The sequence below is a fragment of the Bemisia tabaci genome, chromosome 8 (genome assembly GCF_918797505.1).
Source record: "Bemisia tabaci chromosome 8, PGI_BMITA_v3".
Lineage (NCBI taxonomy): Eukaryota > Metazoa > Arthropoda > Insecta > Hemiptera > Aleyrodidae > Bemisia > Bemisia tabaci.
Window position 1 is genome coordinate 46,870,163 of NC_092800.1, and position 26,821 is coordinate 46,896,983.

Consider the following 26,821-nt stretch of genomic DNA (forward strand, 5'->3'; position numbering starts at 1 on the left):
TTCATAAATAAACTATATATTTCTATTTATTTACACTAAAACAATAACAATTAGCAAATTTACACGATTAAAAGATAGTAGTTCTTTGTGTCCGAATGCACGCCATACTGGAGAAAAGGAACCGTTTAGCAAGAGGCTCCTCTTTACCAAATGACGTAAATTGTCTTGTTATAATTATCACAGATACAATTACTGGGCATATTCAGGATGCTCAGTTTTAAAAAGTACAAACTAATATTATAGTGTTACAAAAAACGAAATCACACGATGAAAAACAGAGTTTCAACAAAGCATATTTTCATGAGCAAAAAAGATTGTCTTAGTGAAAGTCAAAACCAAAAAGGCATGGAAAGTGTCCTACTACCTACTGTCGGTGATAGTACACCCAATAAAATGGGCTTTATTAATCAGAGAAAATGTATTTACGAAGATAGTTTTAAAAAATAGCGGATAGTTCGGACATAATGCTCCGCTCGATATGAGTTTTTTTTTTTTTTCAAAACTTCTTTTGAGGATAAATACTTTCTGCTTAATAACGTATTAATTTTAGTTAACAGCTGATTGATACGGGAATTAAAGCAGCGATTAACCAAGAGCACAGGTTCATCTTATCTAAATTGCTTGACTAAGCGCGATAAAACCGGTGGATAGTTAAACTTGCCATCGATGGTTCATTTCTCATATTTATCGGAGTCAGGATTTTTAATTTTTTGAGAGAGCTTACTTCTTCGGAGAATATAATACGGGTACTATTGTCCAGAAGAAACAGAGTTACTTTCACCTTTAACTGGCAGGGTGAGGAAATTTTAAAACATTATCCGAGTGTATGCAGTTAGCGCGACAAATATTTAAACCAGAAGCGAGGCGTGAGTGATTGACTATCGATATTTCCCCATTTAAAGCTGCGGTAAAGAATCGATTATTCAGGTGTTCGGTGCAAACACTCTGTTTATCGATCCTTTTTCATAGGTTTAAATGGCAGATCAATCGATGCATCGCAAAGCACGCCTCGCCACTGAGCAGGGTGTAAATTTGAAAGATGTGCGGTTCTTGCAGAAATCGAGTGCCGAATCCGGGATTGGCGGCAATGCGATAAATCATCCGCCAAAACGACCCCCCCCCCCCCCCCCCCTGGTTAGAGAGGAGAGGATGCGAAAAAGACCAACGATTAAATCATCAAGCAATGCAATACACAACAATAGGTTTTATGATTTTAGAACTGGACGCATGTCTGAGTCAGAATGGTCTCGAATCAGTAAAATACAACAAAGTTTGGAGTGTGTTAACTTGAGACTAAATATTTCATCTTGAAAAAGTACCGAGAAAGTTGACATTATTTTCCAGTCACACCAGCCTTAAATATTCATTCCGTTGGGTTTTCGACTGATGTGAGGTTAAAGTGATGAGTAGATGTTATGCCTTCGGGGAGCATGCACGCAAATGTGAAGTATAGCTAGTTGCCTTACGCTTATTTGAAGGAGTTTTTAGTCTTCGTTAACGCAGCCAATGCAAATTATCTGTGACTATGAGCCGATCTTTTGTGTGTGGATCACATCATTCACATCATCGGTATATTTAACTGATTTTCTTTTTGAACTGCTTTTTTAGTGAATTGTACATGAACAAAAAACAGAGCATTAGGTTCTTTTTTACAATTCATGTTCGGGCATAATTATTTGTAGGGTGTTTCTTTAAACCAGTAAGTGATGAATAGTTTTTGTCGTACATACAGTAGTTGATCACCTTAAACTTAGAGGTGCTTCAAAATTTCATTACATAAAAATTGATTCCTTTATTTTAGGAATAGTATTTTTTTTTAAAATAAAAACCAAATTATAATTTATATGTTCTTTTCAAATAAGAATAGAAATTCAAAGCATAATAAACACCATCAAATGTTTCACAGATTCTTCTTCCTCATTATACTTACAGGAGGGATTTTCTTCACGATATGTATTTCGCATTGGGAAATTAGGTCCCGATTTAAGTCTTGATTTTAAAGAAAAAGCCATGACACTTTGGCTGGAAAAATTTGTCAAATGAGCTGGGAGCTACTATTTGATGTGGGAGCTACTTAAAACTTGACAATGAAAAAAGTTTTGGATTTTCATTTTTAATTCAGGGATTAAAATATAGCCCTGCTGTTTCAAGGGTCATAATTTCCTTAATATCCTGAACTAGTGTTTTGACTTGAAAAGATTTCTTCAGGCAGTTTTTGTACACATAATCACTAACAAAATAATGACATAAAGATAAAAAAAAATCCAAAAGAATATGTCTCTCTCGAGATAGAGCATTCATTGTCATGACAAAAATAAGAGAGGAGAAGAGAACTTTCATTGCAGCATTAAGATTTTACGTAACTGTGAGACGAGTGTTTGAAGCGTAATTGAAGCATTAAAAGTCCTACATATTGGAATTTAATTGTACTTTACCGAAAAACACTATAAAGCAAATCGGAATTATTCACATTAATTATGGTGATCAGACTAAGAAATAGAGTTGTCGTTCCCCTGAATTTTACATTGTCGAAAATAAATTCATTTCGGGTCTAAACGCCAAATTGAGTGAGATTGCATCTTGCATAATTTAAATAGTAGAAAATAACTTTACAAGTGATAAAAAAGGATAGTATAAATACACGTTAAGGTGAGAAAGTTGATGAAAGGGTCACTCAAAGTCCTTCAATCTGGCTAATGATGAGTTGATAAAGAAAATTTCGAACTTTGACGTTTGCACAAAAATAAAAATAGCCCATTGCAAATCTGAATCCAGAGATTACGTCGTATGAGTAATCAAATGCTGCCAACATTTTCTCCACTTTTATTTTTCTGAGAAAAAAGTTATGGACATTTCATCTCTCAGTTTTTACGAACGCGATTGAATTCTTCACTGACTTACGAAGAAATTTGTATCATTCTCTCGGAAAATTCGTGATTAACATATCAAAAAAAGTCTGGGAGCGTTTGAATATCCATAAGGCGTTCTCTTTAAGCACCGTACAGCAAGTGACCTCTAACACGGATTTATGGAACAGTTTTCCTTAACACGCATTGCTACTTGTGACGCGAAAATGCATATCTGAGGCTCATCTGTTTTATTTTGTAAGTTACCCTCGCGTTATTTAATTACTAAGTAAGGTTTCTTTCTAATTTTGTTTTTCATTAATCTATTTTATTTACTTATTTTTGTTGGGGAGGGGGGATTTACGGGAGTCCTTCAATAGAACTTGCATACTGAAGATGCCATATTCTCATTGCATAATTTTCAAAATGAAGGAGACTTTAATTCTACACGTCAGTTGAGTGAAACAGAACAGAAATACAGAGCTAAATAATTGTGCAATCCAATAATTTCTCGCCTACTCTAGAATCAGAAGGAACTTTTTCTGTCATCCGCGGTTTCTAAGAAAATTGACTCAAGCCAAACTTTGCAGCTTTTAATGGCGCCTAAGTACGATCAACACGTGATTTTCAAGCAGGTAGTCGGTGTATTTTTCAGCCTTCCTATACGCAATCAGTATAATTTCCTCTGTGCATTTTGAGCATATTGAAAGACATTTCTAGCACTTGCCACTTTTCCCTCGAAAGGTTTGAAGTCTCAGACATATTTAGCAACCCTCACTATTACGCATCGTGAGTTTTTAAGCAGAGAAAAAATATTTCAGAAGCCCATTACTCTATGCTCCCAACATGTTTTTCGCTTGGTGACACCTGATGACTGATGAGTGACATGAGAGCAACGCGTTCGGTAAGAAGGATCTAGTTTGAAAAACTTGCCTCGCGAGCTTTTCGATCATTAGGCCAATACTGCCGTGCTAAGGAAGAACGCCGTATGAGCCATCGGGCGTTGCCAAATTTCTTTTGGTAAATCACGAATTCTCAGGAAAAGTACACATTTTTCTTCCACTTTTTCCACATAATTTTGTTAGCAATTTTACCTAAAGTTCCCGAACATTCCAAGGCAAAATATTCGTAGCTTTCCTCAAAAATAGACATTTTATCAAAGGAAATTTGGCAACTCTCGAAGGTTCATACGGCGTTTTTCCTTAGCACGGCAGTATAGTACGAATTCAGGGCGCAGGTCTATAAACTGCAGTTTTGTCTATGAATTTCAATAATCGGCCGGCTGCGGACTGATTGCTAACATTTGTAGACAAAACCATAGACAAAGAAGACAAAAAAGAAAATGGAGGGACCCTACTGGTAGAAGAAAATGCTTGCGATGGACAAAGGAGGTAAGTAATAGACTAACTAACGGAAACCTACAAGAGACCTTATAGTCAATCCATCATTTTCTCCCTTAGTCTATAAGAACCACCGTCGGATTGCTCCATAAATCTATGTCTTCTTTGTCCATCGCTTTGGCTATCGATTTCAACAATTAGCCCACGGGTCTTTCTACAAGGCGACTCAAACCTTGTCTAGTGGCCGGCCCAACAGCCTTTTCCATGGATGAAATCGCATGGAGAGATGGTGAGAGGTCTGTATAATATTTGGACTGTATTTTGAACACTGTGCGGTGGTCAACTAGGACCGAAAGACTTTGGTAGGATCTAGACCGGAGGCTATCTGAGGCTCCGGATGTACTTGACGGCGTTGAAGACTATGATGACGGCCATGGTGTCCGTGTGGTGGAAGCCGGTGCCATACTCCTGCGTGGATTTGGCGCTGTTGCAGAGGTTCGTCGGGCAGTAGCAGTACTCCGTCGTCGGGGTCTTCAGCCCCAGCTGCTCCGCGGGGTAGCAGCCCGGTCGGTAGACCTTGTCCTCCACCGCCTCTTCCGCGTGCCATTTCCCGTCGTAGAACGACTGATACTGGTACTTCTGAGAGGCGCAGCCCCGCTCCACTGCGTTCACCGTTTCTGAAAAATAAAAAAATAATAATCAAAGCTCCGGTAAATTAAACTCTTCAGGTGATACCAGGGTGATACCCTACCCAAGAAGCAGTGATCGAGATAAGAGGCCGCTCAAGTATTACGTAACGGACTTGGGGCGGGAGGGGGATCAAGCCCAGCGTTGCGTAACAAATCAGAACCGGGGGGAAAGTTCCTGAAAAAAAAACGAGCAAAAAGTTGAAAATCCGAATCCCGAGTAAATCTTTTGAAAATGGGGGGGGGGGAGAGGGAGTCAGGCAAGCGTGACGCAATTCAAAAGGGAGGGGTGTAGGGCTGCGTTACAAGGGGGAGGGGGTAAAAAAATCAGTGCGTTATGTAATACTTGAACGGTCCCTAAGTTGCGATTTGATTGGAGAATGTATTGCCATTTTACCGACGTCGATTGATTCCAATATTATCGGATAAAAAATTGCGATGATTTCATCGCATTTTGCAATAAAATCAGGATTTTATCGACGGCGTTTTATCGCAATATTATCGAGTAAAAATTGGGCAAAATTAAGATAAAACTTGGATTGTATGGAACGCGATTTCATAGAGATAATGTTGCGACAAGATTGAGGATAATCGCTCAGATGTTGATGACGTTGAATCTTTGCGGTTGCTTCTATATTTAGGCCGACTCCGTATAAGCCTCAATACCTATAATCGACAAAAAAAAAAACCAGGCACGAGTGGCATGGATCACCCTCCTAAATTTTAAGAGATCAACATATTAGCAGCAGTTTACCCTCGGTGCTTTATGACGACAATGCTACTCGTCGGAACAGTCAAGTTCCGAAAAATTGGGGGGAGGGGCCGGCAGGTGTTTGTAAGTTGCTACACAGTTTATTGTGATAACGAGAGCGGCATGTGTTCGAGGGGCCAAACATTGAGCAAAGATTGCGTACAGCCAGGTTATTTTCCAGCTGTTTGATCGATTTTCTCGATCAACCATATCCATATCATGGTTGAAAAACATGCATGCAGCAGTTGTTTCTTATTCCCATGAGGATCGCAACACGAGAGAATAATTGGACGTATTTCTGCCAAACAAAACTATGTGCATTATGACGTGAGCCCTGTTATGAATATATTCTTATGGGTCTCTGGGCTCATGCACATAGTTCTGTTTGGCATAAATACGTCGAATTCCATGTAATGCGTGAGTACGGAAGCAGACTTAATGACAAACACGCATAAACAAGACGACGCCCGATATCTATGAGACCCAGCGACCATTAGACAAAAATTACGCTCGGAATTCAGAACTGTCTGATGGGCAGCTACACGCATGTCATCTCTAAAAGTTGACATACACGTTCGAAACAGTCGATATAGAATATTGCTGTAGTATAAAGCCATTAGTGTTATTAGGATCCTTCTAATTGCTGTTTTCAGCACGGAAAATACGAGTGGAACTTAATGGTAAAAAGTTAGATTAAAGTCAATTATTGTTATTCACGGTGGAAAATTTTACAGAACATATACGAGTATAATCACGTCTTGATAATATATTCCTTTCCGGATTTCTTTCTGAGACAGCCAGAATCTCATAGAGACTACAGGAATTTCATCTTCCGGCCAAAGTATCACAAGGGACATGGGACGTTTCAAAATTTCCGCCGCCATTTCATTTTTTACAGAGAAATTGTTTGTTGAATCTGTTTGAAAATTTCACTGACTTTTATCGGCAGCACAAAGACAATGCAGTGAAATTTTAGGACAGCTTCATTGAACAATCTCTCTGTGAGAAAATAAAATGGTGGCGGAAATTTGGCGCAGGGCGCTTGTGATACTTTGGCCGGAAGGTGAAGAAATGTTACGAAAGAAAATGTTGCATGCCCGAGGGTGGCTTTTGCTTCAACCCTTTGAACTAAAGAACTAATGTGAATCTCAACAGGATTTTTATCTTCTCCAGCTAATACAGTACGGGAAAAAAGTGGTTGAGGAAGAATACTCACTGCCATCCTTAAGGTCCAGCTTGAAGGACCGCCTCATGCAGAAAGTTGAGTAAGGGCACTCGACTTGGAAATGGGCCGAGGCGTCGAATTTGGAACATAGTCTAGCAGTCTGATTGCTGTGAGAGCTCGGAGGATGCACTGTGCATTCGTAACAAACTAAGTAACTTTCAGTCAAGGAAGCTGAAACAAAACGAGAAAAGAAAGTCTGTTAAAACGAGAAAGTAAAAATGGTGTGATAAGAAATTTCAAATTTACGGGAAAAAAAGCTGGACCGCATTAACCAGAACTTTTTTTCAACAGAACTACAGAACTGTTTTCACTTTTCTACGCGAGCAACTCAGCCGAAGCAAAATGAGGGACATTGTCGAGCCTCCTTTTTAAAGCTTTTCTCCCGAAGAGCGGCACCTCATTGGCAGAGCATGCATCGCGAGTTCACGCCTCGCGGTATCGCGCCTTCAATTTTGCAGATGCAACACGGACATCCGTCAAGCGCGAATAGTTGTATCTCTGCGCCGTCATCAATGCGCATCCTTCCCCTCGCTCTAGTTCCATTGTAAGCTTTTGGTTAGCGTGTTTGCTGGGGAAAGAGGGAAGAGACGGTACGAAATGGACCGTGTTAAACAGAAAGGAACCAAACCACACCAGTTATTCTTAAATTTAACGGGGCAACTTAATTTTTTTCATGAAAACGGTTGTGCGGATTTTTGTGCGAATTTCCGTGAATAGTCTGCATAGTACAAAGCAAATTCATTAAAAATTTCAAAGGTACCCGCACAAACGTTCTTTTGTAAAAAAATAAATTTCCCAGTTAAATTTGGCAATAGCTGATGTGGCTTGGTTCCTTTCTGCTCAACGCGGTCCAACTGACAAAATAACATGAAAATAATCTTCCTTGAAAATTAATACCTCGGCTGATTAAAAACAGGCAACTCGTTATACAGACGAGAGGTTTTCCGATTTGAAAAACGCTTCCTCCACATCTTATACTTGCTTCATTTGCGATGGTTCATTCAACAATGGAAGATGCAAATTAGACATGATTTAGAAAAATTGACCTTGATCGCGGTATCCGTTTCGTCGACCCCTCAGACGTAAATTCAAATACATTTTAATGCCAAATTTGGCAAATTTCATTTTTGTTAAAATGTTTCCATTGTTTTCTGGTTGCACTAAAGAAGACCCTAGTCGTTTGGGTCGAGACGTCTGTTGTAAAGAAATGTTTTAGTGAATTGTATTTTCATCTTTTCCTTGTTGTGTTAACATCATGTAGGTAGTTGATTACGCTGAATTATTATTTTCTTTTTTGACTTTAAGCTCGTTTGATACATCATTTACTATGTCTTAACTTTAAACTGAGTCCGAATTAGTTTACTAAAAATGTACTCTGAACATAAGTAGTATGAATTGTCTTTAAACTCTGGTGATAAAACTAATTAACCAAGAAATCGGGATCATAGAGGTGAATGAATGACATATATTCTACGGATAGACTGTGATGAGCATGGCACACAATCAGTAGTTTTTGTGTTGACAATATAAGCTTCTTGGCTATTTAGGGGAAAAAATTAAAATAAAACTTAAGGTTAAATTTTCCTATTTTTATTCATGCTACTTCATGACAGAATGTAACTGAGATGAGCAATTTTCCGAGGCATGGCGCACAGTTGATCGAGTCGATCAAAGAGGGCGGACATGAAACTTTTAACTAAAACCGTAAATTTTGCTGTATAATTCGTCACATTTTAAATTTTAAGGGGTGCCGCTAACAGAAAATTTCACGAGGAAACCAATGGAACCACTTTTAAAACCTCTAAGTTTTGTACGAACGGAGTTATAAGCTTTAAATAAAGTTTCCGAATTTTGTCGGAGCTCTCCCATTGATTCGATCCACTGTGAGGCGCAGTCTTTTCATATTGGAGGGACTTATTTAAGGACGGTCATCATTTACTGAGCATGTGTAATGCGGTGAATGGAGTTCGCGAGAATTAATACGACTGGCTCAGGGCAAACACAGAATGACGATGAAACGAATTTACACTGTATATTTCCCTCGTTAAAAAGACAGCTCAGGCGTTGATTTTCGTCGGAAAGTTCAACGAACCCTGTGCGTAACTGTTTGACTGTGCCGCATGCGGCTACCGTCAACAACTTCACTCCGTGGTGCAGCGTGACCGGAATCAAGACGGAGCCGTCATTTGCCATCCGAGACAAAATATTCCAGGAACCTAGCGCCAACTATTTTCAATTCAGTCTTGAATAATGCACATCCATGGGATTTTAACAGTATAACTGTTGAGATTGGATTGGCGATTGATGTGCTTTAGGCATTAACGTAATTAATAAAAATCAACGGAAATTACATTTTTGAAAAGAGCTCACAAAAAGCAGCTAAACTGGCTTAAGCTCCACAAAAATTTAACCAAAAATAATCCATACCTAAACTGGAAAATGCAGAGACAAGAGACCCTCCACTGGCCTCCTAGCGACAGGTGGAAGCTTTTACTTTCGGGGTTTCAACAATTCCTTATGGACAATTATTAGGGAGCAACAGTCATCACCCTAGTTTCGGCTGTTGACTTACCTACATGGTCGATGATGAGCTTCGGATGACGTCATGAGCCAAACAACTTTCCCAAACGTCGGCCATTTTCGGCTTGTTTGCGAAACGAAACTGCCAACACGTTGTTGAACATCAACCATGTAGGTAAGTCAACAGTAGAATGATGAAGTCCCGAAAGTAAAAAGCTTCCACCATGGGCAAGATACTAGTGGAGGGTCTCTTGTCTCTGGGAAAATGGAGGCAGGGTCGTTCAAAGTTAAAGGAAAAAAAAAACAAACAAAAAACCACTCAGTTCAATAATGAGCATATCGATGGTAAAACTGCAGAAATGCGCATTTTGGTTTGCGGCGTTGCAAACTTCCTGTCACATATTTTCTACATGGAAAATCACTGAACGTCATTTTTCGAAAATTTCAGCAATTTTTCTTCTCTTTAGGTAGAGTTTTCTGTGAAAATTTCAAGCCATGATAATGGTTCGGTCTCCGTTTAAAAATGAAATGGTGGCGGAGGTTTCGAAACACCACAACCGAGACTTGCATTTTTGCAGTTTCACCGTCGACATATAGATTTGTCCGAAAGAGGGTGATTTGCGAATTTAAAATGGTAGCAAAACCCTCTAGAGCGGCTCGATAGTCCATCGACTAGTTGACAACTTCTAAATTTCAAGACTCTCTCCCAGAAATCCCCGAATGTCACGTCATATTGTGGTACGTCAAGTATTCATACCCCGCAAACAGATTTAAGTGATTCCAAAAAAAAAAAAAAAAAAAAAAAAAAAAAAAAAAAAAAAAAAAACCTAGATACGGAGTGAATACCGTAAATCGGAAGACGAAACTATTTGCAATATTCTATATGCACTTTCGGAGTAGTACGAAGTATTTTTCTATCCAACTTGCGTTTGCATTTACATGCACATGACGTACTACACTGTGATTTGGGAGCTCTAAAATGTTTTACACAATATCCGAAAATAAAAAAAAAAAAAAAAAATTATCAATCGGTTTATCGACTTCAGAATTTTTTTCGAAAGTGCTGTAAATTTATCTGCATAATTCTGACATCCCCCACCTTAAAGTCAAATGTTGTTTTTGGTTAAAATATTTATGAAACTTCCGGCTGCTGCTAATACTTGTATTTTTCTCAAAATAATTGATATTTGCTAACTTCTTTCTAAATGAAGTAGATGCACGTTGACCTAGCCCAAACAGCTACTGCGGTTGACTCCTCTTGAACAATTTTTATAACGCCTATTATGAATTTATTGGTCTTGAAAAAACGAAGATTCATTAAATTGAGCCCGGGATCATGTTTCAACGCGATGAAGCTCATCAGCTCGACTGACAAACTCAAATAAGAGAGAATCATAACAACGGAACATCAATTATACCCCTTCAAAGAAGAGTAAGTATAGCGATTAGCTACGAATCTACCTTCATTTGCACTCGTCGAACACGAACTGTTGTTACGGTTTTATTATCATTCATTACAGAAAAGTTTTCAAGGTCAGTGTAGAATTTAAAGAGCTGTAATTGGAGCCACGTAATGACCACTCTTATCGCTGCAAAAGTAACTAGACTAAGACAAGCGTACTGGAAAAATTCAAGCTTTCGACCGATTTTCGACTCATAAACTTGTCTTAATTTCGTAGTTCCTTTGGGCATCACACCCATTTGGAGTTTTCTCAACTCTTGAGAGTTCATTTTATGACTCCTTCTAAGGTCAATCTGCCTAAATATAAAAATGTTGGTCGTCCATTCCAACTCATGTTTCCTCCCTGATTCGAGTTTTGGAGCGTGGATGCTTCGAAGCGTCCTTTGACGTGACGATTAGATTCGCGAAGAATTTGTTATTTTTAACCTTCTATCTCTTGCCCCCACAAGTCAACTTTACATTAGAACCACGCCTCTCAGTGTTAAAAACTTTTTAACTGTTTTAAAATGCAGAGCGTTCCCCCATCGGAGGAAATCTTTTCCCTAAAATTCTAAAATGGAAATGAGTGGGAGAGACCGTAGATCAGCGGTGACCAAAGTATGCTCTGCGGAACAAAATTGAGATGGAGAGCAAAAAAGCGGTGACAAGTCACTTTTTCCGGATTTTCCCTTTTTGCCACAATTTGTCTCATTACTTTTCTCTGCTTAAATTTCATCTCAGAAAAATACAGTCTAAGATGAATATTCTACCGGTTCTTTCCCTATCCGGTCGTGCTGATTTTTTCCTTCATCCTGATTGGCAAAAAACCCCGCCAAGATGAAAAAAGGATTAAAAAAAAAAAAAAAAAAAAAAAAAAAAAAAAATACGCAACAAAAATAAGTAACAATGTAAAAGTCGAAAGCAACAAAAACGAAACGCCCTGAAATTCCTCTGCGGCAACCACAGATTCTGAGTGATAGTAAACGAACGCTTTTCCTACAATTTGCATAGATTTTGCTCACACAGAGAAGAAAAATCAGGGAGGTTTTCGAAAGATAACGTCATCTATTTTTCCATTCAAAAAGTATTGTATGACAGTAATTATGGAACGTTGCAAACCAAGATATCGTCACCTTCCGGTCATAGTATCACAAGCGCCATGCGACGTTTCAAAATTGCCGCCACCAATTTAATTTTTTTACAGAATTGTTGGTTGAATCTGTTTGAAAATTTCAGTGATCTTATCGGCAGCACAAAGAAAATTCAGTGACATTTTAGGACAGCTTCGTTGAATAGTTTCTCTGTGAAAAATAAAATGGCGGCGGTAATTTTTAAACGTCACATGACGCTTGTGATACTTTGGCCGGAAGGTGACAAAATGCTTTCCTGAAGTTTCACCCTTCGAAATGTGACAACCTACAAATTTTACCGGTTCGGTTTTTTATTTCTATTATTTGTTGACGGAAGAAACATTTAGCCCCTTTGCTTCCTCCGGCCAACCTGGCTGATTGTTGAAATTGATGGACAAAGCTATAGACAAAGAAGACAAAAGGTATATGGAGGGATTCTATTGGTTAAAGTGGGTGCTTGCAATGGACAAAGAATTAAGTATGATAGACTAACGAACGGCAACCAACGAGAGTTACAGTTAGTTCAATACTGCCGTGCTAAGGAAAAAACGTCATATATTGAGAGTTGTCTTTCCTTGAATAAAATATTTATTTTTGAAGAGAATTACGAATATTTTCTCTTGAAATTTTCAGATAATTTATATCTAAATACGAAGAAAATTTTCTAAAAAATAGAACAGAGAGTATTCAAAAGTTTTTCTAAAAATTCGTATTTAATCGAAGCAAATTTGGCAACATACGAAAGTTCATACGGCCCCCTTCCTTGGCACAGTAGAGTATTTCCCCCTTAGTCTATAAGAACCGCCAATTTCAAGCAATAAGATAGCTCCATACTCCCCATGTCTTCTTTGTCTGTAGCTTTGTCTATCAATTTCAAAAATCAGCCTGCAGTCACCTTCATGTGTTCCGCCAATGGCAAGACGATCGCCATGAAAAACCTATGACATTCCGTCTCAGGACCATCGCGCTCTGACGTTCGGGTGAGTTGTCGCTTGCTTAGCACCCCATAACTCAGGTCATTAAATGCAGTCCGGTGAATTTTTCGAATAAAAATGAGCCATGAATGAATGTCTAATAAGCTGTGCGACCGTAAAAGCACACTGCAGCTCATGCATGGGTAATTTGCCGACAAAAAAAGGCCTGGTCAGGTGTCGGACGATAACTATACATACCGCCATGCTGAGGAAAAACGCCGTATGAACATTCGAGACCTTGCCAAATTTCTCCCAACAAAACATGTATTTTTGAGGAAAGTTATGCAGATTTGTCCGTGAGATTTTCGATTTGTTGGATCATGTTGCGAGGAAATTCATCAGAAAAATTCGAAAAAAAATATTCAAAATTTTTCCAGTAAATACGATTATCAGTAAAGGCAATCCGGCGACGTCTAAAGGCCCATACGGTGTTTTTCCTCAGCACGGCAGCATAGTCGGACTGCGGACATAATGAGACTAGCTTTTAAAGCACTGTCTGGCGCTCTGCGATGCTCAATCGCCACAGGCCCCTAGCTTTCTGAGGGACAGTATCCTATCAATTAATCTTTTTGTTTAAGACCATGATGATAACTTTTCACTAGGCGTCCCTTCGCGTCAAGCGTATTTTTGGCAGTCTTCGTAAGTTCGTACGGCATTTTTTCTAACTGCCACTGTTAAAAAGAAAAAAAAATATTCCATACTAACTAAATACGAGGACTGGGTCAAATAATTTTTAAAACTCGAAGTTCGTGTAAAATTGCAGTTTGATAGTTGAGTGAATTTACGCATATTAAAAAAAGATACTCGAATACTCGTATAATGAAACATTACACACATTGTTGCTTGGGATCACCAATTGGTTTTACTCTATTTTTTCTTTTCTATTATTTAATAAATACAATAATATCTAAGCGGCTTGGGTTGAAAACTGTCCATTCTTTACATTTCAACCTCGTGAGAGTTTAAACTTGGGCCTGATTTTCAAAGAATTAACGCATGTAACATCTGAGGCTGACACATCAACGGGACAACTTTGTGACGGAGGGTCCCTGTGTAACATCAATGGGACGAAGAATGATATTAATTCAAGTTGGTGGCAAAACAGCTGACATCAGTTTTTGTATGGTGGGCATGCAGTGTTCTGTCGTTTTCGATGAGAGAGCCGTGAATCGATTGAATTGTGTCAAATTTTTTTGGTGAAACATTTTCTCGTATAAAAAAAAAGCACCGTTGGACATTTAATTCCTCTCACTGACTTCATCTTAAAAAATGAGGAGCTTACCTCAAATGTTATTATTAAAAAAAAAACCGTGTGATTCTTTCGTTGAAAAACGTATTGCATGATGGAAAACTGAAACACTGCATGGTGACTTATGACTCTCTTGCTGAAGATGGCAGATGTCAGCAAAAGTGACGATGTTATTGATTGAGCGCTAAAGATGAGGAATTGCATTGAGAATAAAAGCACGTTCAGCTTGATAAATTTGCATAAACCAAAAGAAACAAAGAGAGGGCGGTGCGTAGAGCATCATCGACTGAAGGTCTAAAATCGGACATTCTACAGTCTTTGATCTACAATGTTTCGTTGGAACTGTGGGAATTTCAAGAAAAATCACGAAAAGACTTCCGCCCTGGTTATTGTAAAAGTATTTATGATGAAGGGGGGCATTGCAATTTTTACAAAGGTCGTTTCATCATAGCCTTTAAATGTTCTCCTAGAAAAAGGCCAAATAGCTGGTTTGCCCACGTTGTTACTAACAAAATATTGTGTTAAAAAATGTGTGAAGTACTTTATTCATTTAAAATTTCAGTTTTTTCCTCGGGAGTATTCGCCGGAAAAAAGTGACTTTGATTTAAGATTCTGGATGCAAAAAAAAAAAAGAGTGCGGGAACTTATAAAATGCTAAATTACCCAGCAGTTAGTTTTACATCTTAGCAGTGCTGAAGTAACTACAATAGCGGATAATTCAGCATTTTATAAGTTCTCGCTTGCGAAAAATAATGAAAATCAACCCGGTATGTAATTAGAACGAACTGTGACAAAAAATGAATATTTAAATTGTTTAAATGGAAGGATACACAATTTTATCACACATTATAAAAATATCTAGGTCATACTTTCAAAACCTGAAAAGCGCAGGTTCACCTATAGAGACTATCACTCGCCGATCGCTGTAAAAATAAAGGAAAATCGGCTTAATAGAACGGTGGGACAAACAACTGTCACGAAAAATGAAAATTTGGGGGCTCAGAGAGCTTATAGTAGTGATAGAAGAATTGTTTTTAAAATATAAATTTTAATAAAAAATTAAATATTTTAAATTTTTATGAATTAAAATGTTTAAATACTCATACATTAAGTATGCTAAAGAGTTAAAAATTGAAATTTTAAATATCCATAAATTAAATAATATACAGTTTGTCAGGAGATTTCCAACGCTAGACATGAAAAGACTCTTTCTGCTGAGACTCTCTCATGAAAATGACTCTTTCTGGTTCAACAAGTCGATCAGAGGGGTCGGACATGAAATTTTTGTCTGAAAGAGCAAATTTTGATGATTGTGTCGTCACATTTTAAATTTTAAGGGATGCTCCCGGAAGGAAATTTCGCACGGAAACCAATGGAGCCACTTTGAAAACTTGAAAGTTTTGTATAAATGAAGTTATAAGCGTTGAAAGTTTCCAAATGTTGTCCGATCTCTCCTGTTGACTCGATTCACTGTGCAACGACCAAGCTCTTTTTTGCATGTTAAGATTCATTTGATAGTGAATCGATACGCGGCGCGGCGCCCGTCCGTGTGGCCGCATGTCCGGCTCCATTCAAGCTCAGCTGCCGCGGTACTTTTTAAATTCTCGAGTGGACATTCTTCGGACACACAACATCCACAACCACACAAAAGCTCAATTCCCTCTTCCAAGTGGCAACAGAGAACGAGGTCAGTGCATCGCGGGTGACGCGCGACTATGCACCCGGACGGACCTGACGATGAGTAATAGCGATGGTGCGAAAATGGGGGCACTAGCCCCCTCCTCCTCCCCCGATCCAAGGTCCACCCTCGATGCGCTGGACGGTGTTTTTGAATATCGTGAATACGGAGACGGGTTTAATGGCCGAGTAAAACCCTTGTTTATTCCCTCGAGTTGAGACAGGGGGTGAGCGGTGTAGGTGCATCTCGGCCATGTGTCGTGGTTTGCGGTAAATCGATGCATCTGATGTTTAAAACTATGAGAAAAGAGCGATTCTCGCGATCGGAGCGATCGGAAAATATCAATAGCCAATGATTTACATTTCGCCCTTGTTTTTCATATCGATGTTGAAACTAGAAAAACATGTGCTAAATTCTCTCTCTTACTTCTCAACAGAAAAAGGGTCGTACTCATAGTCTCCATATTTGGACCGCGTTAAGCAGAGAGGAACCAAGCCACATCAGCTATTGCCAAATTTAATTCGACAATTTAAGTTTTTACACCAGAACAGTCGTGCCGATTTCTGTGCAATTTTCAGTGAATTTTTTTTACTGCACGAAGCAAATTCTACAAAATTTTTAAATGAATCCGCACAAAAGTTCTCTCTTAAAAAATTAAACTGTCCGGTTAAATTTTGCAAGAGCGAATGTGGCTTGTTTTTTCTGCTAAGCGCGATTCAATTTAAAAAATAAGCGATTTCTTGAACCAGTGAGTTCTGGATATCTATCAAGCCGATTTTCATTGATTCTTCTTTCGAGTGGAGCGATGCGTCTGAAGGTTTGTCAAATTCGATCAGATTCGAGTCTTTGGAATGCCTCAATTTTTTTTTAAAAAAAAAAATAAGAAAGAAATCGTTTGCGTGCATGTGATACAGTCTGGGTTTCTCTTTGTTGCTTTGCGCGATCATTCGCTCTCTCGCCTCCGTTCCTGTCGAAGTCGTAAACATTTCTCGGGTCGCCTCCCCATACTGCCGTGCTAAGGAAAACCGCCGTATGAAAATTTGAGAGTTGCCAAATTTCTCCGTGTAAAACAAGTATTTTTGAGGAAAGTTATGCAGATTTGTCCGTGAAATTTTCGGATTTGTTAGATCATAGTTGCGAACAAAATCATCTAAAAAATTCGACAAAAAAAATATTCAAAATTTTTCCAGTAAATTCGGTTTTTAGTAAAGGCAACCTGACAACGTCTAAAGGCTCATACGGCGTTTTTCCTTAGCATTGCAGCATATTTTCGAGACCTTGTGAAATCCACTTGCGGCTTCAATGAATGATTCACATTCTCGATCGATCCTTTTTTCGAGGGAGGGCTTCCTCAGGCTTGGCTGTGGGGTAGGCCTTTACCTAGAATTTTATCCACGATTTTTAGGCCGGCTTCTTTTCAATATACTTCAACATTGATTCGTTTTTTTTTTTTTTTTTTTTTTTTTTTGAAGTAAGTCTACTGGTGCTCCGATTCGATGATCCTGTAGCAATCATTAAAGTTAAAAAGGAATGAAATTTCTCCTAAAAATACTGATTCATTTTAACAATTACGACATGTATACTGCCATGCTAGAACGCCGTATGAGCCCTCAGAGGTTGCTCGTAGCATAGTAGCGCCTTACGAGACCGCAGGATACTTCATGCGTTGCGTGTACAGCACGGTGCGCGCAGCGCATTGAAGCGCCTTACAAGTCTGCAGGATACTTCATGCACTGCACGTATGCCACGGTGCGCGACCAAGTCGATCGCACTATTTCCGAATAGTACACACCGCGAGTTTGCAATCTTAGGATTACAGGACTGTAGAGATTTTGCAACCTTGTAAGTTTTCGGGGTAAATATGATATACGAGTGATATAAAATTCTTTAAATTGGAATGCTGTTACGTTCTCTCGTCCTTGGCTAACTTCCAGGGAGAGAAAGTGGACATTTTTTATCACAAATGTGGTAATTTCCAGGGAGATATATTCTTGGTATCACATTCACGCAAAAATGAACTCTGGCAATCTGACTTATCTTCGGAAATTTGTGTGAAATAACGTAGGCACGCCTATGGCTGGTATAGAAAAATTGGGGGGGGGGGGGGGGGGGACCGCGGCACCGCGATGGGGCCGATCTGTTAGCAATTTCCCGGTTCGCTTTGAGGAGCCAGACCTGCATGGCGACAGGAATATTATACAAGTTGCTTTTTAGCACCTGGATACAACTTGTATAATATTCATGGATGCCCGTGTTGCATAGGCACGAAAGTGACGGCGTTTTGACTGCCCATGCACTCACCGCTTCACTCGCGGCCGGCGGCGCATGCCATCGACGGGTTTTACTGCGATCAAACATGAATTAAACATTCAGTGATGAGTTAAGTAAAATATGAAATATTTTGTGAAACTTCTTCAAAGAATTGGGGTTTTATATTTTTTAAATTAAAATATCTTGCTTTGAATTTCAGCAAAATGACAACGAGGAAGAGGAATATGCCCCCCATGAAAACTCTCTTGAGCAATTCAGACATGGCGACATTAGGGTTTTTGCTTCTGTCAAACGCGTTTCTAAATCGTGTTTGAGAGTGTGACTCTGCATATGTTCATGAGGGTGTATTTGTGTATGTGAGTTGGGTGTTTTAGCACAGAGGACAACGCATTTATTGCGGCCTTTAAATTACATTAGTCTGACTCCATATGGCGAATTATTGGCCGGCGCATGAAATATGCCGCTTCCTGTGACATAGCTCAGCCTCTAACTTGGCTGTCCATAGCTGCCGTAATGGCTAAGATACGGCTATAATAGTTCATATTCAAGCACACAAGTTTGCGAGAACCGTAGAAAAAAAAAAAAAAAAAAAAAAAAAAAAAAAAAAAAAAACAAAAAAACAGGAGGATATTAGTCTACCAATAATTTGATATTTTAGTTTCTCGAATATTTTGTAAATAAATTTTGTTATGGACTGTATTATGAGGGGACGTTCTAAGTGCCATAAAAAGTGATCGTCTATTTTTGACTAACCTCGGTAAAAGGAGCCTTGGTCCTTAGAAACTCAAAATTTAGGTAAAGAAACCAGAATACAAGTTTATTTAAGTTTTCTAGGAAAATCATGCGACAAAAAACGCCTAAAATGTCAAATCAAAGCGGATAAAGACGGTTCAAAGTTTACGTTTCAAAATTGTTTTTCCCGAGAAAATTATTAAAAATTTTACTGTGCCATATTTACGACACAAAATTGGCGGATTAAAGTGCAATTATACGTCCTCTATGAGGAAAAGAAGGACTTAAACTGCTCTCATTCTTTGTAAAATTCTGAGAGGACCTACAAACATCAAAATTATCGACTGTTAACTTTGTGCTTGAGTAAATTCGTTCACAAGGATGCACCTACAAAAACTAAGAAAGTACCTAATTTCGATGCCAAATACTACTTATTATAAGTAATTCAATTATAATTTGAGCCGAAGTCTTAAAATAATGAAGATGATTAATTGTATAATTTGACACGCAAAAACAATTTTCGAGAACAAATAACTTTTAACCAATTTCAATTGCCAAAGAAGGAACTTGCCCTCTTCGGGCACATGACCCAAATTCTCTTCTCTTGTAACGATTGGTAACATAGATTCCAATGCCCCCCCCCCCCCTCCCTTAAAGTGCGGTACCTACGAAAACACAACTTTTTGGCACTTGAGGCACGCAAGTAATTTTCGGACTGTCAGTTATTCATTCATGCCTATTATACTTCTGATTTTTTTTCTTCGTTTCCTGGTTGCAGTTTGACAACTCTGATAAGTGGTGAAAGCCGTGGAGGCTGGGAGACCTTTGAATGAGGTCTCTGTCAAGTTGATCAGATCCCAACGCGTTTCAAGGTCTGGGAAAGGACACAACATACAGATCATAGGATCATAGACTCTGAGTTACAGCGCAGTGGGTGTGAATGGGCTAAAAAAATCATTACATGAGTCCCTTCATAGTGGAAGTATTTAGTAAATTGCTTACGTTCCGCACAGAGAAACACATCCATATTGATGCGGACGATGAACATAGTTTTCAATTATTACTACTCGTATTATTTAGATACTCAACACATAAGAGGTGAAATGCATTTTGCTGGCTGTATCACAAATAACTGGGCACGTATACTTTGAAATAGAAAATAAATAATATAATAAATCAAGGAATCAACTTTATTGGAGTAGATAAAATAAAAAATCTAATTCATTCAAGTTTTCCACAAATTAAAATTAAATGATTATTAAAGAATATTAAATGACTATTAAGTATTAGTATGTATAAATTAGGACTCTTTTTCAGCGAATGGTGATTTACGCCTTTTTTTCCGGAGAGTGCTCATTCTGAATTAATGTTACGATGCTGCGTGTCCAAAAATAAATACATTTCAATGAGGGAAATTTTCGATGTAAGTACCAGTGAACGACGCTTACCGCATTTTTTGATTAAATAAACATCGGTAAGATTTTTTTTGTTTTTAAAGTACCTACAATCTTTTCTATCAAAAGAGTTAAATTGTTGTATAAGAACAGTTACACATTAAAAATTGCGTTATGCAATTTGAAGGTTGTTTAAACATTATTTTGAATTTTGGGTGTGTGATGAATGACTCCAAATACGACCGCTAAATGTCAATATTTAAGCAGACGACTAGGTGTCGATTTCAATCGGTCGGACAGATGAAAAAGAAGGTGACAAAAAATTGATATCTTGTCATCACTACATTTTTTAGTATCGAATGAAAGCCCGAAATTATGCAACTTAGGAATGAAATTAGAGTACTCATTTTTAAAAGTTCGATCGTGGAGATGAAGATGTTGAGAGTCTTATGACGGGAAAAGCTCCAATCAACATGTATCAACCGACTTGCACATTATGTAAGATCCGCATTTTTTCCTTCATTTTTATTCTCCTCTTAAATAAGTTAAAAGAGGTTTTTCACCTCACCCTCACCCTCTTTTTTCCTCTAATTTCACCAATTTTTTTTCCACTTTTCTCTTCTCCTTTTTTAGCCGAGATCCTTTACTCCACCATCAGAGCAAAACTCACAGGTCGCTTTCCCTTCAGCTCAATTTTGCTCATGTCACCTGCTCACAGAATGCATGGCTCCACTAACGAACGAATGAAGAGATTAATTACCTATGCGAAAACGATATTCGCCAGATGGGAAAAATCGGTGGAAACACCTAATGACGATGATGTCAATATTAAGGTGATTAGCGTTAATTGACCTTCGATGAGTTGACCAGGCAGTCCAGTTTACCAGCAGTGGTTGGCCGAAACGCCAGAGAATTGCCAGATCTCTGACAAACAGGGAATTCATATTTACATCTTTGATTTTTTAGAGCTGTGCCTTTTTTTGGAGCTATTATCTCTATTTTGTTCCGTTATGATCTCCTCCCCTCAAAAACATGAAATGATTAAACTGTCAAATCCGAATTTTGAGTTGATCTTGAAGTGTCTGGAAAAAGCTCAGCAGACCCATAACTCATTGACACGGTTTTTTTTTCTAAATCTAAGATTTTCACGTAAGCAGCGTTTAAATGAATGTTTGATACCCACGCTTATGATTTCATAAAATTCTGATTTCACTTCAAATTCTGACTAATTGTAAGTAATTTAAACCAGTTGCGCATTTTACATAATCGTGTTTTGTAGTGATTCCATGTTTTGTTGTGGTTTGGATATGTAGGTGGTGCATATGGCAAAAATTAACAGGATCTACTCAAACCCCAGATTCCAGTATCTATAATTATTACTATTTGAGCGATTGATTATCCATAGAAACGACATGTGCGGTTTGCAGCCGTTCCGATTGTAAAAATACGTACAGATTATTAGTACGGAAAAATTAGTTAAAGTACAAATTACATATTTTTTGGGGTGAACTTATGGTGGGATTTTTAATTTGTCACCTGTGAATGATACACCAAGTCGGGTGATCTGAGTGGCACCGAAGAGCTGATAAGTTGTTTCTACGAAGAATGCTTGATTCAGTTGTCACTTTTTTTTATCTTTTTACCGAGGAACGCAGGAAATCCTATGCAAATTATATTTTGCACGCATTTACGAGACTTTCGTAGGTAACATCGTAAGCACTAAAGTAATGAATGAAGTCATCCACTGCAGAGATTTTGATAGGTCACGGCTACACCTTGTTAAATTCGCATTATTTTTCACTAATCATGGAGCGTAATCATGAAAATCCAATTGTTTCACGCGCGCACCACCTCTGGAGCAGTGAAAATTTTGTGGCACTGAAGTCCATCATACAGCTCTATATCTGAAGAGGGTATAAGCGGCAGGTGCGGTGGCGTTGGTGACCTTGAGCCGAAAAATAGCAAGTAGAAAAAGGATGGCACCGGAGACATGCAGTTGGACCTCATGAAAATTCATGAACAATCGATTTCCAGATCAAGGTGACGATCTGAGAAGTGGACACAGTTTCGGATGCACCTGCCTAGGATCCATTCGGGTCGAATAAGGAATACAATCAGATTCGCCGAAGTGACCTCGGAATATATTCCGATATATTTTTAGCACTCATCAATTGAAGGAAAACATGAGATGCAATAATCTGCAGAGGTGCCATGATGGCAGTTCAACGAGAAAAATATACATATAGAGCTAATTGCTAGACATGGTAAGAAAAGAAGAGCAATATCCCCTTTGGAGTTTTCCTAAAAAAAATCTCACGATGAATACATTGAATATTTCTACGCGTAAGAGGTGATATTTTTTCCACCTACGCAAATTTGTAATGTCCTGTGGACTGAGTACTGAAATTGATGGACTAAGCGATGGACATAAAAGATAGAAGGAAAATGGAGCGATCCTATTAATGGAGGCAGGAAGCTCCAATGGACAAGAGGGGAAAGTATTGGACTAACGGTAACCGATAAGATGTCTCATAGTTGGTTCATCATTTTTCTCCCTAGTCTATCAGAGCCACCAACCTATAAGGTTCCTCCATACCCCTTTTGCCTTCTTTGTCTACAGTTTTGCCTATTAATTTCGACAATCAGCCCTCTGTCCATCAAGAGGTAGAGTTTACTTGAACCGAGCTACGAAAGTTAGGCACGAGTACTGACTTAATTTTACCTTCCATTCTCCCGATTCGGTGTTTTTTGGCAAATTATAAGGTATCTTGTTTTCAGGAGGGTCTTTCATTTCGAGAACATTCAGCTTAAAAAATAAACATTTACATGTACCTTGAATGACTTCAAAATTTTTAGCAGAATTATGCTTTCAAAATAAAAACTGAAATAATTTTAAGTACAGATTTTAGACTAACTTGACTCAAAATGATCAACATAGGTAATACTTTAAAAAATTCCACAAGCTATGTTCATGCAGTAGACCCTCAGTTAGACAGATAGCGAATACAGGAGGAAGGAACCAAATTATATGTGTTATAAAAGGAAATTTAAAAAAAGAAAAAAGAAACAAAGAAAAAACCCATAGGTTAATGTAATAATTTTAAGCTGGACCGTAGGTAGCTTACTTCCTCCCGCCCCCCCCCCCCAAAAAAAAAAAAAATATTAATAGTTGAAACGTCCACTTCTATTTGTAGTTCATTTTTCATTGCATTCCACTGGAAAGAGAAACTTCAAACCCCATAACTAACCAAGTCTTGGCTTTTTCACCGCTGTGATCAGCCCAATCGATGGCCCATATCACAGGTCTAAGTGTGGTGTGAATATGAGGGATTATTCACCCCATAGCCCATACACGGCCATTAAGGTTTCAGACTTCAAATCTTAATAGAGGGGGCATTCGCCTTCGGAAATCAATCTTGGACGGAAACTAGAGTATTAACCTCCTCTTAGCCCATTATAAATGATCGGATCGTAAATTATTCATGGTCATTGGGTAAGCGCTACGCACACACAATTGGTGAGCACCGAACCGTTCGAGTCGTTGATTGATGTATGTAGAGTAGTGGACTCCCGAACTGACCCTCGATCGCAACATATACTGTCATGCTAAGGAGGAACGCCGTATAACTCTCCAGTCGTTGCCATATCTCCTTCAATGAAAAATTAATTTACTGGGAAAATCGTGAATATTCTTATTCAAATTTTACAGAAAATTTTGCTTGTAATTCAATCTTAACGATCTGCAAATTGCAAGGGAAGTGATGGAAAACCTTCTTCAAAAATACATATTTTATCCGGTGAAATTTGGCAACTCTCAAATGTTCATACGGCGTTTTACCTTAGCATGGGAGTATACTGACTCCTTGTTCCACTGGATCTTTATTTCCTCGCTTTATAGCTTGCAATAATTGTCGATTCTATCGAACGTCTTGGCGAAATTCTATGCGAAAATAAAACTCCTGTCAACGGATCTGAAAGTAGGTTTATTGAGCGTGCCTTTTTGGTGAGTTTGGGCGAGATTCTCGATTTTATTGACCACGATAATGTCGAAAAAGAATCATACTTTTCGGCGCAACACGTTTTATCGCTCTTCGGGTACCGATCATTGAGAGCTTGAGGTAGGCAATTAGTCCAGCGTGCGAACTTCACGATTATTGGTATCGATTGTGCAGAATATTTTCGATTAATTAACATCCGCCGTGATGGACCAGTGGGCTTCTTTGCCGTCCTAAGGAAGAACGCCGTATGAGCCACCAACCATTTCCAAATTTCCTTTGATAAAACACGAAATTTCTGGTAAACTTATGAATATTTTCCTACCAATTTTTCAGATAATTTTGTTCGCAATTTCACCTAAAGTCCCTGAAGATTTCAGGGGATATCTTTCCTCCAAAATAAACATTTTATTGAAGGAAATTTTGCAACTATCAAATGTTCATACGGCGTTCTTCCTTAGCAAGGCAGTATGAGTCTCCAGGCGCTACAAAATTTCCTTTGATAAAACAACTTATTTTCAGGGAAACTTGTGTAAATGGTTTTCTCCAAATTTTTCAGAAAATTTCATCCTCAATTTAATCCAGAGTATCTGAAAATTTCAAGGAAAAATATTTGTAAAGTTTTTGAAAAATGCATTTTTAAAGGGGGGGGGGGGGGGGCAATCTGTGTGTTCGCACGGAGTTTTTCCTTAGCACGGCAACTAACTTGTGACAACTTTGAGGTAACTCGTAAATATTTTTCATTCAAATTATATGAAACATTATACATAAAACTGTACCGAGTTCATCAGAAGGGAACCAACCATATTGAGTTGAAACTGAGAAAAAGAGGTTCAAAGTTTTATTCCTCCATAAGGTTCAATGTAAAAAATAAACTTTAGCCCCTCTTCACAAGAGAATTTTTGTTTTTAGTCTTTTGTCATCATGGTAATATGATAATGCTTCAACTCAAGTGCCGCATTTTTTGGAATTATTCTAACAGTTGAGGAATATTAGAGCCTACTACAAATCATACTTAAATTTTGTAGTTTGTAAAAGCATTATGATGCCTTCTTAAGCGAAAGACGTAATTGCCAGCTACCATCCGAATTACATTTATTGATTCTGCGTAATAAAAGAAGATAGTTAATAATTATTTTTAGAAATTTAAAAAAGTGAAAAAACGAAATTACTAAACTCTTAAGAGGAAAAGATCGTTAAAAAGTTGTCTATTCTGAATTCAGTTATAGTGTTCCTGATCAAAATTTAATGCAGAGCCCACTGAACTCATTAAACATTACTAAAATTGTCTACGAAGTGAGATTTTAGCGTGTATCGTTCACATTAAAATCAGCCAATTCCAAATTCTCGGACCCAGAAAAGCAAGCAGCCCGCAGCCCCTCATTAAGACAAAGATGATCGAATTCTCTGAACCCACCAAGATGAGCGCACTTGAGACTTCATTACATCTTGGATTTGTTCTAATGGGAATTCCACGACATGATACTATCTCATCAAGAGGTTACTGCACTCAGACGGCATGGCACAGAATACCGGAGGGGTCTTCAAGAACACACTTGAGTTATTATTCATGCGGCTTACGGCTGAAGCGAGGAAGCAGGCATTTTCGTCTAACGCTCTCTTCAGTTGAATCGAAGCTATTTTGCGTTTGGCTGATCCGAGCAAAGACCAAGTCAGTCTAAAAACCTCGCAGTTCCTGTCAAACCAGTGTCAACAGATACCACTATTTTAACTTGCAGGAATGCGTGTTGCCTACAGCGTTTAATGAAGGCAAAAAGAGTTACTCTCTAAAAACCTGGCAGTCCCTTTCAAACTAGTGTCATCAGAAGGAAATACAAACAAGTACCACTTTTTTGAATTAAAGGAATGCGTGTTGCCTAAAGCGTTTAATGAAGGCAAAAAGAGTTACTTTTCAAGCATTGATTTTAATGAGTACTCTTAGAAACACTTAGTTATTTTTTGAACTGCGCGACCAATACAAATCATTAGGAAGGAGGCAAGAGGCAAAAGGACGTGACGGGTTCATTTATCTTATTTCTTAACAAAGGATCCAATCGTAAATCATTACTTTGAAATCAGCAATAGATTTAAAATTATCAAGATCAAATTACTCTGTGGGTAGGATTGCAGAATTTTTGTAAATTTTTTGAACTCTCATAAGTGCAACCGTTTATAGACATAGTTACGAACATTCAAAACTTGAAAGATAATTTTTTTCAACACTGTTCAAGTGCCCGACTTTTTTCGCTTTTCTCTGACTTCCAAAATTTCCATTTTGTATTACTTTCCCTAGCTTTCGATCAAAGGGGCCTCCTTTTAGATTTTTTTACTTAAACTACGTTAACGACACATGTTTAATGGTTAAAAAAGTTTATAATTGAAAAAAAAAAAATCATATAACACAAGTGAGCGGATATCGTTGTTTTCAAAAGATTAAAAACTTTAAACGGGGAATTTTAAGTCAATTCTCTCTATAAACGCGAGTCAACTACAAGAACTAATTTTAAAACAGGATTAATTAATATTTACGGCCACAATGATGAATGACAGTAACGATTGAGTTAACTAGACCTGCTGCACGCGCACGTA

At 38.2% G+C, this 26,821-nt stretch overlaps 1 protein-coding gene across 2 annotated transcripts in view; it reads right to left on the reverse strand.

Moving 5' to 3' along the window:
* The window catches only part of LOC109041468 (uncharacterized), an 84,396-nt gene continuing 57,575 nt past the window's right edge, over positions 1-26,821 (reverse strand). For both annotated transcript variants that reach the window (XM_019057831.2, XM_019057832.2), the window contains exons 2-3: positions 6,840-7,019; positions 1-4,863 (exon numbers count right to left, since the gene is read on the reverse strand). In XM_019057831.2, coding sequence (XP_018913376.1) covers positions 4,568-4,863; positions 6,840-7,019 — 476 coding nt within the window. In that variant the 3' untranslated portion in view covers positions 1-4,567. The remainder of the gene's footprint in view (positions 4,864-6,839; positions 7,020-26,821) is intronic.